Source organism: Sapajus apella, unplaced genomic scaffold, assembly GCF_009761245.1.
Source record: "Sapajus apella isolate SASKATOON/1434 unplaced genomic scaffold, GSC_monkey_1.0 scaffold34, whole genome shotgun sequence".
Lineage (NCBI taxonomy): Eukaryota > Metazoa > Chordata > Mammalia > Primates > Cebidae > Sapajus > Sapajus apella.
In genome coordinates this window covers 8,781,071-8,797,246 of record NW_022436974.1, presented here as the reverse complement: position 1 = coordinate 8,797,246, position 16,176 = coordinate 8,781,071, and the positions used below count along the sequence as shown (strand labels likewise).

The window sequence follows — 16,176 nt, the reverse complement described above, 5'->3', positions numbered from 1 at the left end:
GTTTGCTGATAATATAATCATTTACCTTGAAAACCCTAAGGACGCCATTCATCTTATAGACACAAAGAAATATCTGTAAGAGTGAGAAACCAAGTTTAAAGAGTCATGTAGGAGCTGAAAGAGAAGAGCTGACAGAAAAAATGGGGAAAAGGGTGTTTGCACAGGATGAGAACAAGGAAAGTGGCACAGACCATCAATGCAGAAATCAAACAAAAGGATTAAACCCTTTCAGTCCACAAAGTTTTAATGACACTTGCACAACCAACCAGGTACAGTACTAGGTCTGAGAAATAAAGACATGAACAAGATATAATCCTTCCCAGTCCAGTGAGTTCCTTTTCCTTCAGGCCAATAACCATACTGGGTACCAATAAGCCAGGCACTCTTAGATGCTAGTTTACAGAGGTGAACACAAGGGATATGAGAGTCCCTTCCTTCACGGGGCTTGCCATCTAGCAGTAAAAAATAACTTGTAAATTAACTTTACTACAGCATAATCAAGGCTATTTTTAAAAGTGATACAGAAGCCAGGAGAAAAACCAATAAATTCTGTCGATAAAGAAAAGAAAGACATGGAAGGAAAAGTTGAGAAAGGTTTCCCAGAACAGGTGACATTTAAGCTTCCAGACATTTAAAGTCCCAGATACAAAAAACACTTTTCTAGATGCTGAGACATGGTACACTGGAAAGAACACTGACCAAAAATCCAAGGTCAAATTACTAATTATGAGCTCTTTTATAAACGAGGGTTTGACTCAATGACTTCTTCTGACATTAAAAATTTAAGTGAGTGGCTGAAATACAGCATACAGGGATAATCTAAATCAGAGGTTAGAACACTATGGTCTGCAGAACACCTATTTTTGCAAATAAAATTTTACCGAAATATAGTCATATCTATTTGTTTACATATTGTTGCCTATGGCTGAATTGAGTGGTTACAACAGAGACCATATGGCCTGCAAAGCAGAAAATACTTTTTATCTGACCCTCTATAGAAACAGTTTGCCAATTCTCAGTGAAATGAAACATAGTCTATACTTAGAAAAGAGAGACAAATACACACAAGTACACAGGAATCTACACAAATATAGGTTTTTTAGAAAACATACTCACTTCATCATTTTGTATAAAAATATCTACAAGACAATCCTATATATTACTATGTAAAATGTTTACTGTACCATGTGCCTGTGGATAATTAATAAATATTTAATAATTATGTTTAAATTATTTTAATATTTATTTTAATAATTAAAATAATGATTAAGTATTAAAATAATGATTAAAGAAGAGTAAGGGATAATTTAGGAATAATGATACCAGTCATAAAGAAAAGTATTTTATAGTATTGTTTTGATGGAGTTTTTATTTCAGTGCTTTCCATATTTGTCCAAATATATTGTCAATCTCTTCCAAGACTGCAAACCACTTCCTCCTAAAGCAAACCTTCATAATGCGAGAAAGTTTCTGAAAGAACTACAGAAAACTGTTCATTTATGGACACAGTATCTTTTTACACAATGGCGATAATTACTGGATTTTAATAATGAATGCTCATTATTTTTACTTGATTTTTTTAGGCTACTGGCTAAAGCCTCATATAGTTCTTTATAGAACTTCAATGTAAAGAATATGCTTCCACAGCATCTATGAATATGTTTTTGAAATCTAAGTTTCAAGTAGCTAAGAATCAGTAAATAATGTCATATTCTGATCTAAAAAAACAAGCATTATCAGTATTATGGCAAAATAATAATAAACAATTACAGCAGAAATCCAACTTGCAAGAAAAAATCTAAAGGAAAATCTATAAAGGAAGATCACTTATGAAAGAGACACATTTTCAAATTCGACCATGGCTTCCACAGAAGAAACAGGAAGCCATATCTAGGGCTTTAGAAAAAAATGATTTCACTAACTGGAGAAAAATACTCACTTGTTTCACATTTTCAGCTAAGAAGACAATATAAACACTACAGAATCCCAGCTGTGTTATCACCAGAAAAAAGTCAACCACACTCCTGAAAAAAGACATCCACAAATAAGTACCCATAAGAGCTACTGAAATGTCAGTATATTTTATTTCTCTTTAAGAGTTTTAAACATTTTATTATAGCATATATGCTCCTACTCCAGGAACTCTGAGAACCTCATACCAAATTCAACTTCCTAAAAATCTCCAGAAAGGCCATACTTAACCATTAGCTACTCTAATACTGTTCTTCGTTTAATTCCCACCTCACATGTCATTTGTACTACAACAGGCAGCACTTTGCCGATTGTTTATGCTTCCTTATTTCACTAGTCCTGTATTCATTTGACTTTGATTAGCCAAAGCCACCAGTAATAAAGTTACATTTAAATAAAAAGACAATAAAATAAGGTTATGCTAAAATATATCCAGACCTCAGATGGGCATATAACTAAATACTACAACTTTATTTGAAATAATGGGACTGAAACATTTTTCTGGCTTTTTTATTTAAAAAAATTAATGAACATGATTATGTCATTATTTGACCAGATCATGCTTTATAAATATCATTTTATTTCATCTGCTAAAATGATCCTGTGAGATGGGTATTACTATAAACTCATTTCATAGTGAGTAAACCAAACCAAAATGATAAATATTTTGATCAAGGTCAGAAAACTGAAAAACGGTCAAGTTGAGATTTGAACCCAAGTCTGTCTAATTCTAAAGGTTATGTTTATTCCCCAACTTTATCATATTTTTATTTTTATATCTTGCTAGATTAAAATACTTAATATAATTTTAACAATCAGATATTAATAACAGAGTATTTACCGTCCCCATGCTGCTTGCTTCTGAAGAGAACTCCAAGGACTCACTTCCATAGCAAAACTTACGGTGTCACTATAACCTAATGTTGACTTTTTAAATCTGTAATTTAATGACATACATACAAAGGAAAAAAGAAAAAGTTTAAGTTGGTACATAAAACCACTTCTTGAAATAAACATAAAATAAATAGGAATTAATAAATGCAAGGCTATGCACTGACAGATGAGTTATCAAAATGTCAAGATCTGCATACTTTTAAAGCATGCCTCATAAAGTTTTAAATCTGTCCTTTTTACCAGTATATTATCTACTGCTAAAGTTTATGTAAGTGCAGAATTCATATAACTTAGTATTTGTGCTTTATTAATTTAGATATTTCAAATACCTAAAACATCAATTACATTATTCATGTCTAAATTATTCCATTCTTAGAACAGCATTATTTAATAATACATCTGTGCAAGGCTCTACAATACATTTGCACATAAACTATCTCATTTAATCTTCCCATGAGGTAGATATTATTTCTCCATTCTCTCTCTCTTAACTTTCCAAGTATATGTTATCATATAAAGCTCATAAATGATTTGCCCAAAGTTTTAAGACTATATAACAACAAAAGAGTCAAGACTTGATATTAGGCTACTAGACTAGATAATATCTACTTTTTTAAAAAAAGTTAGGTCTATTGTCCAGTAGACATATTTCATGATACAAAATTAAAGAAAAAGAATACTATTTTGTTGACCATCTACTAACCCATACATCAGCAGACAGCACAAATGACAATAAAAACAGAATTACCTATACATTGAAGACCATTATGCTATAACTAAAAGTCACCACTGCCTCCATTACCTCCATATATCTTTTCTGATTTTTTCCATTTATACTAAGAGAAACCATTCTATTTCACTCATGAGGCTACATTTTAAAAACTGATTCTAATCAGATTTAAATCATATGAAAAGCTACCCTCTTCTATATTCATTACCTTAGATGCATCTATATAAGAGTTTAAAGGAAATACAACACACAGTAGAAATATAAGACTATCTGATGATCTAAATAAAAAGATAGCTTCAAAATAAATGGCTTAACAAATCCACATTTACCTCAGACATAGAAAGTGACTGCAACGTACCAATATGTGCATACAGTGAACAGAAATAATTCCTATAAACACAAGGCTGATTGGTCCAAGCTGTGGGGAAAAAATTTATAAGATTTAAATATTTAATAGAAATCATGTGCAGTGAATAAATATTTGTTGGGCAAAATGATTAGTCACTACACAAAGGCAAACTAACAAACTAGATAGAGAAAGAGGAGTAATATTTAAGACAACCACATCCATCTTATCAACTTAGCTACTCAAACCCATGAATATAGAGTATAGATAACAAAGTAGGGTAGAACAAAAGATCATATTTAACATCAGATGGCAAGTCTACAACTATCAGTGACCCATCATTATAACTATATGCATCCATGCGTCATTATCTAAATCAAGAAAAAGTACAGTATCAAATGGAGACTGTGAGCAATTTATTTCTTCTACAGACTGCTTGCTGAGTACTCACTATGTGTCGGAAACCATGCTTAGAAAATAATTATTTCAAAAAGTAGTAAATAAAATATTTTAAATATTTATTTACTAAAATTAAAGTGATACCTGTAATTTTTAAGATACAATCAAATTATTGCCAAGGTTTATTTTTATAAACAAAAGTTTTTATCATCTAAATTAGGGGGAACAAAATAGTCAAATGCAGAGAAAGATGATAGTTAAAACTGTTTTTAGAAACTGGTCCATTCAAAAAAGGTTAAATGTAACTTTATTACCTCATAAATGGGCTTCTCCCCTATCAAGGTTGTCTTTAATATAATAATTACAGTAAGTGTCTTTTACATATTGGTTTTTAAAAGCTATTATTATTACTTTTCTTAATTAACTATTATTTAAATCTGAAAACTGTCTATTTGACTCTAAAAAACTGTACAATTTCACATTACCAATAACCTACTCTATATTTGTTGCTATGATTACACTGCTTAATTCAATTCCTAAAAATCCAAAATATTAATAAGATAAAACTATGTCTGGAAAAATCAAAGACTGCTTTAGGTTTGTGAGTTTTTTTGCTTAAATATTACAAATAAGTAATGAAGTAGAAATGAATAGAATAATTAGCATTTTTTTGTTAGATATCATTTTCACAGTTCACACAATTTTATCAAGACGGCATCTAAATGACCACAGAAACGTCACCTTACCAGGTTATAGCTGACTTGCTATAAATGAGACTGATAACTGCATCTTAACTGGTGATTACAAAGGTAAGTCTTACCACTATTCCTGCATTTTTTATTGCCAATGGAAGTCCTAAAAGGCCAGTTCCAATATTTCCTTTAAGAAGGTGCATAAGAGTTTGTACAAATCTGAAAAGTAAAAGATGTAAGACTTAAATATAAGACTTAAATGTTTTAGAACAAAAGCTATTATAACATGATCATGGTTTTAGTACTAGAAGGGAACTGAAAATTAATCTAGGCAAGGAACCAAATAACATTCCATCCCATCACTGGACCAAAAGTCGTACTTGGTTGAAGCCTTATCTTTGCTACTTAAAAGTGGAATAACAAGAGTTATTGTGGATATTAAATGAGATATTTAAATGAACTATCTGTCAAACAAGATAGTAAAAAATTAAATTAAAAAAGGCTTGGCCGGGCATGGTGGCTCATACCTGTAATCCCAGCACTTTGGGAGGCTGAGGCCAGGGGATCACCTGAGGTCAGCAGTTCATGACCAGCCTGGCCAACATGGTGAAGCCTTGTCTCTACCAAAAATACAAAAAAATAGCCAGACATCAGGCAGGAGCCTATAATCCCAGCTACTTGGGAGGCTGAGGCAGGAGAATCACTTGAACTGGGGAGGCGGAGGTTGCGGTGAGCCGAGATAACGCCATTGTACTCCACCCTAGGCAACAATAGTGAAACTCCGTCTAAAAAAAGAAAAAAGAAAATAAGGGCTTAAAGGCATCCTCTTTACAGTGCGGTTTTCTACACAGTAAATAAATAAATTTTTTTTAAAAAGGTAATTTTCTCATAAGACACTTTGCTGCTATGATTTTCAAAACAGTGTTGAGTATTTGGCTGGTAACAGCAATGTATTGACACTACCTACGTAACCATGATACTAAACACATTTGATTTATGATTGTCAACCTAAGAAGTTAATTAAAAAAAAAATACAGGTTATACAAGTTGTAAAACTATATGTGTCAGCAGGTAAGATAAATACTAATTAATTTTTAGATACCAGGAATTCCCTAAGGGATTTGACCTAAGAATAGTTTCCACAGGCATCTGAAGGAAGTCTCTTCATCAGGAAAAAATAAGTTGAAATAAGAAAGAAGAGCAAATAGTTTAAACTCATGAAACGAAAATGCCCAAATGTTTTTTCAGTTTATATTCTTCTTTTCTGATCAATTGCATATCACTTTAAGCATTAAACTATTATTAGAATGAGAAATTATTCAAATCTATTAATAATGACAAAGTGTCAAAAAAGGTTTTAAAAAGTTACAATGCACACTGCCACGTGTGTACCTATGCAACAATTTTGCATGTTCTTCACATGTACCCCAAAACCTAAAATGCAATAAAATAAATAAGTGGGGAAGAAAAAGAAAAAAAAAAGTTACAATGCTTTCCTACCTCCATGACTTTGTTTCAGAATAAAGAAACATTTACTACCTCCTGATTATTTCAGAAGCCACCTCTCAACATTCCTTTTCCACTTAATCAGATCTCCCTTATTTCAAGATCCCTAGCATTTGTTACACATTGAGATCCCTGGCATTTGTTACATATCAAGATCCCTAGCATTTGTCACTATAGTGAAGTTCAGTTTATTGCAGTAATTTCTATACACTGCTCTGTGATTTAAATGCATTTCTTTTCCAAACAGACTATGAACTCGTTGAAGTGGAGACGATGTCTTATATTTGTGTCTTGTAATCTAATAGAATGTTTTGCCTATAGAAGAAGATTACAAAATACATACTGAATGAAAAGAAAAGGAGACTTATAAACCATAACACTTACGAAATGCCTTCTTGATCATCAAGTTGATAATGCTTCTGAACAGGCAGAAGCTCTTGCTCATGTTCTTCATCTGATGTCCCATCAAAATTCTGTTCATTTATCAAGGGCATCATTACATCCATATCTTTAAAAAAGAAAAATAAAGTACTTCACTATTGCTTAAAAATTTGGATAAAGCTGGTATAAATTAATTTTAAAATATTAAGAAATATCATCTGTACTCATCTTTACTATTTTCATCTTAAGTTAGTTCATACTAATACCCTGAGTTTTAGTATATTTAAAAAGAAACAACTAAATTTATTTGCTGGATTTATTCTGTTTGGAATATGCAGTGCAAAGTGAAAGCTTAAGTATTCAATGCAAAACTTCTTTTGCTTTATCCACATGAGGTTTATAGTAAATGATCACAGGATAACAGCACAAGGAATGTGAATAAATGATCAAATATATTTTCATCTCTGCTTAGCTTCAAATCATACCGTATAGGTAAATAGTAATCACATTTTTAAATACGTGAAGAAAATTATAAAGTCATTCCAATATTTAAAATTTCAATATCAAAATCTGCCCTTTACCACTTTATCGGCATATATTTCCTGAGAACAAGAATATTCTCTTAAATATTCACATCAAGTTACTAAATTCAGGTAAACATTGATGCAATATTTTATTTAATCTACATTCCATATTCCACTTTCATCAGTTATACCAATAAATTCCTCTCAGCAATTTTTCTCTCAGTCCAGGATTATATATTGCATTTAATTAAATTGTCCTACCAGTTTCTTGGCCATTATATTTTTTAATGATGCCTTTAATCATCTCTTTTTCTTGCTTAATTTTTTACTATCTTATTTTACTGTTTTAAGTGGTACTCTCTGACTTCTACCTATTACCCATACAATAATTAATAATTTAATTCTACTTTTTCCTGTTTCTGTCCCTTATTTTCTCATTTTTAGTTGTATTCTTTCCACTTTGACAATATATATGATGGTTTTCATACTGTTCTTCCAATTATGCCTCTACTCATTTCTTAGACCTGTATCTATAATCAATATCAATATTCACTATCAGTTCTCTGCCAAAGTTTCCTCAATCACCCCTTGGCTAGAAGAACTTCATCTTCTTATAGGGTATGCATCAGAATGACCTGTAGGGCTTGCTAAAACACACAATGATGGACACCATCCCAAAGTTTCTCACTCAGTAGGTCTGGGGTGGGCCTGAAAATATGCATTTCTAACAAGTTCCCCAGCGCTGCTGATGTTGCTAGTTGGGGGACCACACTTAGAGGACCACAACTCTAACTGATTCCTCAGGAAGGTCTCATGGGCACAGTATTCCCTGAGTTTTCACATGTTTCAAATTGTTTTTCTTTATAGTCTTGATCCTTGAAGAACAACTAGATATAAAATCCTTGGCTCATACCTATCCTTGAGTTTCCTGAAAATGCTGCTCCACTTTCACCTTGCTTTTATATGCTGCTCCTCTTTTGCCTTGCTTTTATGTGCTATTTTGAGAAGTCTGAGGGCAGACTAATTTTCTCAGCCATTAAGTAACTTGTTCTTTTGCCTAGAGATCCTGAAGATACTTTCTTTGTCTTTAAAGTCTAATAACTTTACTACATGTCTTGGGGTTGATCACCCTAAGTCAGTTTTCCCAAGGACACAGTGGGCCCCTTTTGGATATGTTGTTTTAGGTTTTTTTTTTTCTTATTTCTACTATAAAGTTTTCTTAGATAACAGCTTTACATATGTATCTGGTTCAAATACTTCTTCTTTAGATATTTCAGTTACATTCATGTTGGATCTTCTTTGCCTGTCTTCCATTCAACCACTTTATATCTCTGACCCTTCTGATATCCATCTTTACCTCATTTTCATTCATATCTATCTTAAGTGACACATTAAATTTTCATTTCAATACATTCTCCCTTCCATCTTGTAATTTATTATTTGCGATTTTTCCTATTTCTAAGCATTTCATGCACAGGAATCCTAGTTCAAGAGTGCTCCCTCTGTCACTATAGTGAACTTCAGTTTATTTCATAGATGATGATGTGCTGCTAGGGGTAAGCAAGAGTAACTGGCATGTCTTCTAGTTCTCTTTCATTTCTGCACGACCATCAACTTTCCCAATACTTTTTTCTTTCCCTTCCTTGCTGGCTGAGGGGCATTTCCACTGCTCCATTTATCTCTCACCTACAGAAGCAATGTTTTGTCAAGGCTACCCGCTTCAATCTGCTCAAATTCACATTTCCGTAAGCGCTATGAATTACTAACTTCCATACCTGACCTCTTTAGACGTTTAACACTTTAGACTTTCTCTTTCTGAAAGAGTTTTTTGTAGTGCTTCATTTAGTTTCCTGCTCCCTTCTCCTCTTTTCCAGTGAGAAACTAAACACACCTCTTCCCCATTATCCATAGCTGCCACAGAAATTTTCTGTTTTTCTCTTTACAAACAATTTGAGGTTTATGGTATCCTTGATCTCCTAGTAATGCTAAAAGACTAATTTGATGAATGGCTTATTTGTGCTTCAAGTTGAATTCAAAGGTTTTAGGGGAGGAGAAACTAGGATTTTAGCAGCCCCCATTAGCCCGGTGCCAACTGGAATTCGGCGTATTCATTCTTCATAAGAGTAAAGTAACGCCTTAAGATACTGGAAGATGCTTGAAAACAGTCCATAAATTATTTACTTATTCTTCTAATAACATAACTAATATGTGTACAGTAAAATTCACTTAATTATCAGTTCCAAATTCCTGAAGTTAAAATTAATGATGATTTTCTATAATTCAAAGTCCCCAACTTTTCTTTCGGCTGGTTTTCCTAACCATTTAATCTTTAGGACATTCTCCATAGATTGTTTTGTAGGATTTCCTTGTTTCTTGTTTTCCAGTTTCAAAGGTGGCACAGTCTAGACCTATACACGGTAAAAATGGTTTCCCCAGCATTAGGTCTACTGGGATATCTACTGTCTCACATTTACTCTAGAAATTTAGTAATAATGTTCACCTTTTGTCAGGATAAACCCTATATCTTTTTCTGTTATACTCTATACAAAGTAAATTGGTACTCTTGTAAAACCATCACATTAGTTTCCTAAAGCTCTCATAACCAACTACTACAAAATGAGTGGCTGAAACAAGGAAAATGTATTGCCTCAAAGTTCTAGAGGCTATTAGTCTGAAAAAGTGTTGGGAGGGTTGGTTTCTTCTGAGGGCTGGGAGGGAAAGCTCTGTTTCAGCCAGGCCTCTCTCCTTAGTTTATGGACAGTCATCTTCAAGTTCACATGACATTGTCTCTGTAATCACGTCTGTGTTTAAATTTCCCCTTTTTATGTGGACATCAGTCATATTGGATTAGGGACCCACCCTACTCCAGCATGGTCTCATCTTTTCTTTTTTTTTAGATGGTATTTCACTCTTGTTGCTCAGGCTGGAGTGCAATGGCACAATCTTGGCTCACTGCAACCTCTGCTCCCTGGCCCAAGTTCAAGCGATTCTCCTGCCTCAGCCTCCAGAGTAGCTGGGATTATAGGCATGCACTACCATGCCTGGCTACTTTTTGTATTTTTAGTAGAGACAGGGATTCACCATGTTGGTTAGGCTGTTCTTGAACTCCTGATTTCAGGTGGTCCATCTGCCTCAGCCTCCCAAAGTACTGCAATTAAAGGCGTGAGCCACCCACTCCGCCTGGCCATGGCCTCATCTTAACTAATTATAGCTACCATGACCCTATTTCCAAATAAGGTCACATCCTGAGGTTTGCAGGGGTATAACAACATACAAATTGGGGGCTGGGGGTACTATTTAATTCATAACAATCATCATCATTAGTTGTATGAACTTCAGTTTCAACCACCAATATGTTAATATTTTTGTTCCTAAATATACTCCACTGCCCTTGCTGACTAGACTTCATTTGCTTTAATTCATTTAGCTTATCCGAATTATCAGTTATTTGAACTTTCTGATTTCTTTTTGTCAGGGAGTGTGCAGTATGTTCTGTGCTGTACTAAGTACACTATCTGTCCTCAATAAAGATGGTTATCACTACCAATATTTCAAAAACTGAACAATCTGTTATTTAAAGCACACTGCCCAAGAGATCACAGCAGTAAGGCAAGCGCGGAAAATGGTAAGTTTTTCATAACTTTAACAACAATATGAATTCTAAAAGATAAGATATTGTATTGGCATTATTGAAGAGCTTATTTTTAAATATTCTTTTAGATAAACCTGGAAATCTAGAATGGTTAAAATTACCTATAAATACTAGTTTTGTAATTCACAGAATCAAGTTTTTAAAATAGTATTATAATGTTCAGATTTCCAAGTAAAAATTAGTCGGGATCTCAGTCACTCTGAACAAACTCACATTGTTTAGTAGCAGTTGTTACATTTATTTAACTTTGTTCAACAGTGCAATCCCTATAGTTATACTTTTCCTTACTTCTTAAAGTCATTAATTTTCAATGCTATATTGTCTAGAAAATATTAAACATGACTTAATGCGAAAAACAGCTCTTCATATACATATTTATTGGCTTTAAATTCATTTATCTCATCCTTCACATTTAAAACATTAACAAAAATTTAATTATTCCTGGTTACAAAAATAGGTAGTAGGAATAAGATCTAATATTCTGTAGTACAATAGGGCAACTGTAGTTAACAATAATTTATTATATGTTTCAAAGTAACCAGAGAAATGGATTTGAAATGTTCCCGACACACAAACAAAAAAGGATAAGTATTTGAGATGATGGATATCCCAATTATGCTGATTTGATCATTACATATAGTAGGCTTTTATTAAAATATCTCATGTACTCCACAAATACGTACAATTATTATGTGCCCACAAAAATTTTTTCAATTGAATTATTCTAGGGAACTCCTCTTACTAACTCTCTACAATGAGATTAAAGTAAGTTGATTTTTCAAAGTTTAAATAATTTGAGATAAAAATACTTCTTAACAGTGTTAGGAATTTAAGAAGTACATATTTATTTCCATTTTGATTCTATCATTGAAGAACCATGCAATGTGACATTATTAGCTAAGTTCTGTGTGTTTAAATACATTTTTCTTTTTCCTTTTCTTTCTTTCTTTTTTTTTTTTTTTTTTGAGACAGAGTCTCACTCTGTCACCCAGAGTGCAATGGCATGGTCTTGGCTCATAGCAACCTCTGCCTCCCGGTAAATACATTTTTCTAACTGCATATGAAAAATCTCTAAGACGTTCCCTTCAGTTTTAGTCTACGTATAGAGGTAACATTACATACTAAAAAGGGGTATCTGTTAAACTAAGTAAATTTAAAAAAGTAAAGCAATCAGCTTTTAAGACTGAGTATATCAAGTTGAATGATACAAAACAGCTCTTGAATCTAAAGAGTAAATTAAAAGATACCTAGCTAGAAATATCTGGGAAATATTAATGCCCAAGAAGTTGCATATATAAATGGTAATAGTCTATATATCCCTAGATCCATGAACATTAGATTTATTAATAAATAGAGTCAACTAGTCATTTATAACTTTTAGAAGCTCCAGGTAATACTAATTATAAAATACTAAATTGTATTTTTGTTTCCAATTTAGATATACACTATAGAAGAATGCAGTAATATTATTTCTTTACACTTAGCTCTAATTTCTTAGGAGAGGTTTTGGCACTTAGGAGAGGCATTGGTCACAAGGCTGAGTGGGGGATTCCACGCTTGAATACAACTGTGTGCTTGATAAACTTTTAGGTTGGTTTAATGTCACTGAAACTGAAGGTAGAAGTATATGGTAGAAGATTAAGCTGGAAAGCTTAATAAGTTTTCAAATCAGTGTTATCAAGAATCCCATCTCTTTCCTATAAAGGTTTCTGGCTCAGATTCAAGAAAGACAGCACCCATCACTACCACCATATCCTTCCCTTGGTTACTTCACACTGTGATGTCAGATGAAAAGCAGTGAGGTACGAGGTAAAGAATTAGCATTTATACTCTCTCTGGGAACCTCCTGTGGAATTCCCAGAAAGATATAATACAAAAGTGGTTACCAAGAGTTGTTTTTTCTGGCACAATAGACTCCCATGGCTTACCTTTTACTTTGCTAGTGAAAAGGATGTCAAAGACTATTAATGCTTTTATGCACATCAGCATTATAGGCAAACACATTACAGAAGATGATGCAGAAGAATAAGCCCTCTCACTAATTTTATTGGTTTCTGGTCCTTCTCAAAAACTCCTATTAATGGACTGTGATCCTCACTAATACAGTATCCGCTAATAGTACCCCAACACAAAAGCTCTGTGCTTCATAACTGAATGTATTCAATCAAAGAATTTGCAATGGTTTCCTATTCAATTTCACAAATATTAATGAGGCCCTAATATATGTTAAACACCATTAGATGCTAGGAATAGAGTAATTACTAACACTCAAAAAAAAAATCCTGCCTTCATGGAGCTCAAATTCTAGTGAAGGAAAGACACACTAAGTAAAACAGAGATAAGCTAGATAGTGTTACGTACTATGGAGAAACACAAGGATTGAGACAGAGAGCCTATAATTTGGACAGACAGCCAAAGTAGGCCTCACTGAGAAAGTGGCATTCTAAAGAAGTCCTGAAGAAGGAACAGGAGTGAGCAGCATGGATATCCTGTGGGAGGGAGAGTAACACAAGCAGTAGGAACAACAAAGGCAAAGTCGCTCAGGATGGAAGTCTCATGTGCTTAAGGAACAAGGAGGCTGAGTAGCTACAGAGGAATGAGTATGGGGGAGGAGCAGGAGATGAGATCAGATCAGAGGTGACAGAAGACAGACTGTACACAGCCTTGCAGACCATTCCACGTGACAGGAAAAGCCACTAGAGCAGTGCCTTCCAATAGCAATGTAATGTAATACAAACATAAATTTATATTACACAAATACAATTTTTTCTAGAAATTTTTTTACGAAGAAAAAAGGAACAGGTAAAATTAAGTTTACTATTTAACTTGATTATCTAAAATGTCATTTCAGCATGTAATCAACAGTAAACAATTAAGATATTTTAGATTCTATTTTGCATACTATGTTTTTGAAATCCAACATGTATTTCACACTTACAGCATACTTCAGTTTGAACACACCATATTTCACATGCTCAATAACCATATAACTAATGGCTATTGTACTGGACAGCACAGCACTAGAGAATTTTGGGCCTTGAAGTGATATCATCTGATTTACATTTTAACCAGATTCCTCTGGTTAAAATGTAACAAACTCGCATTGTTTAGCAGTTCTTATATTTATTTTCTCACATGTGCAATGAAAATAATTACTTCTATTATACAGGGGTTTTGTGATGTCATCATCACAAGTGATAATGTATATGAAGTTATTATACATATTATATATGTCATATAGATAGAATGTGAAGAATGAAATAATGTATATGAAGCATAGAGCCTACATCTTGGCACATAAAAATAAGTAATCAATAACTACTTTTTCTTCCTCCTCCGCATATTAGAAGTATATTAAGCTGTATAGGATTTTAAAATGCCAATCTTTGACAAAAATTAGAACTAATTTAATAATAATTAATAATTCTGAGCATTTATGACCCATAAACTGTGCTGTAAGATTGAGTATGCAAAGATGGGCAAAACATGATATACGTGCCAGAAGGAAAGAGACACTAGTGAGGGAGATGAACACTCAACAACTCAACATGGTAAACAGGGTTAAAAATATATGAAATAAAAACTGACACCCCAAAGAAACTAAAAATTATACAACTCAATTCACATTACACACAATGTCTACTATTTTCCCAATGTTTTGCTGTAATTTTTGGCTAAGTACTAAATTGGACAACTCTGGAAAATGCTGTGATTATTACTGGTAAAAATTAATGATGCCTTATAAACTAAAACACTACTATAAGGAATAGATATGCTAGCTATTTATGAGTGGAGAAATTATAGATAAATAAGAACCACCAGCTTGATTCAATGTTATACAACATTTATTATACACCATACATCTGATATTAGGTATATTACAAAGTACACCATAAGGATACATTAATGGTGCATATAAATGGAACATTCTTAAATTAGGCAGTGCTTGTATGCTCTCTTATTTGCCCAAAAAATTGTTTGAACCTCAATTTTCAAGCCTAAAACCAACATAAATTTCAAGTTGTAGACAGAATTTTCTAAAATCACAGTAATTTATCAATATCATATGTATGAAAGTCTTAAAAATGTTTATTTCTTTCACCTAGTAATTCTACTTCTGGCAAGCCAGTATATGCAGAAGAGGATTTTGCACAAGAATTTTAATTAAAACATTACTGATGTTGAAAATTGGGAAACAACCTAAATGTGGAGCAATCAGGAAATTAGAAAATTAACTCTGGCACATTCACTTTATGAAGTATTGCACCGACATTAAATTATGGTTGTGAAGTCTTGAGTAAAACAGGGAAAAGTGTATCATATGCTAAGTGAGAAAAAGTTGAATATTTGCAATATGATTAAAATCATGTTTTTAAGAATTAAGTAGAAATAAGAGAAAGTAAATATATCAAAATGTGAATAAGTTTACGAGGATATAGATGGACAATGGGATCATTAGTGCACTTTTCTTTCTCTGAAAAATGTTTAAAAAAAATAGTAGCAGCAAACTTGCATTATTTTTATAATAAAATTTAAAAATCACTTGTATTTTGGCAATAGAAAAACTAAAAGAAAGTAGAAATAGTTTCATTTTTAAAAAATAACATAAAATTGTCACCCAAGTCTATAAACTACTATCTAGATACAAAATAAGAGCCATAACTATTTTGTTCATTTCTGAGATGGAGGAAATATACACAGCAAGAAACCTTCCAAAGGTTTCCATGGGCTATGAAATAAAGTTCAGACCTTTTATATACCTTACGAGAACCTGTATCTTAACATCTCCACCAGTGATTTTCACATAAATATCCATTTTTGGAAATTCTTTTTTTAAGTTAAATAACATTTTGTCATTGTAGAAAATCAGAAAATATATAAACAACATTTTTGAAATCAAAAGTTACTTCATGACCCAGAAATTACTACTGTTAACATTTTAGAGTACATGTTCACAGGCACACATGTGTGCATTCATGTACACACACATAAACACAAACAACTCTCAAATGCTCTCATTCTGTCTCCTAGCTTTAAATACTATGTATATGCTGATAACATCAAAATTTATATTTCTAGAC

At 32.7% G+C, this 16,176-nt stretch overlaps 1 protein-coding gene across 3 annotated transcripts in view; it reads right to left on the bottom strand.

Moving 5' to 3' along the window:
* SLC36A4 (solute carrier family 36 member 4) overlaps positions 1 to 16,176 on the bottom strand; it is a 53,993-nt gene that overhangs the window by 28,614 nt on the left and 9,203 nt on the right. For 2 of the 3 annotated variants that reach the window (XM_032295790.1, XM_032295789.1), the window contains exons 2-6: positions 6,923 to 7,046; positions 5,161 to 5,251; positions 3,925 to 4,013; positions 2,813 to 2,908; positions 1,940 to 2,024 (exon numbers count right to left, since the gene is read on the bottom strand). In XM_032295790.1, the coding sequence (XP_032151681.1) occupies positions 1,940 to 2,024; positions 2,813 to 2,908; positions 3,925 to 4,013; positions 5,161 to 5,251; positions 6,923 to 7,046 (485 nt within the window). Of the gene's footprint in view, positions 1 to 1,939; positions 2,025 to 2,812; positions 2,909 to 3,924; positions 4,014 to 5,160; positions 5,252 to 6,922; positions 7,047 to 16,176 lie in introns of those variants that run through there. The other variant, XM_032295791.1, reaches the window with a different exon arrangement.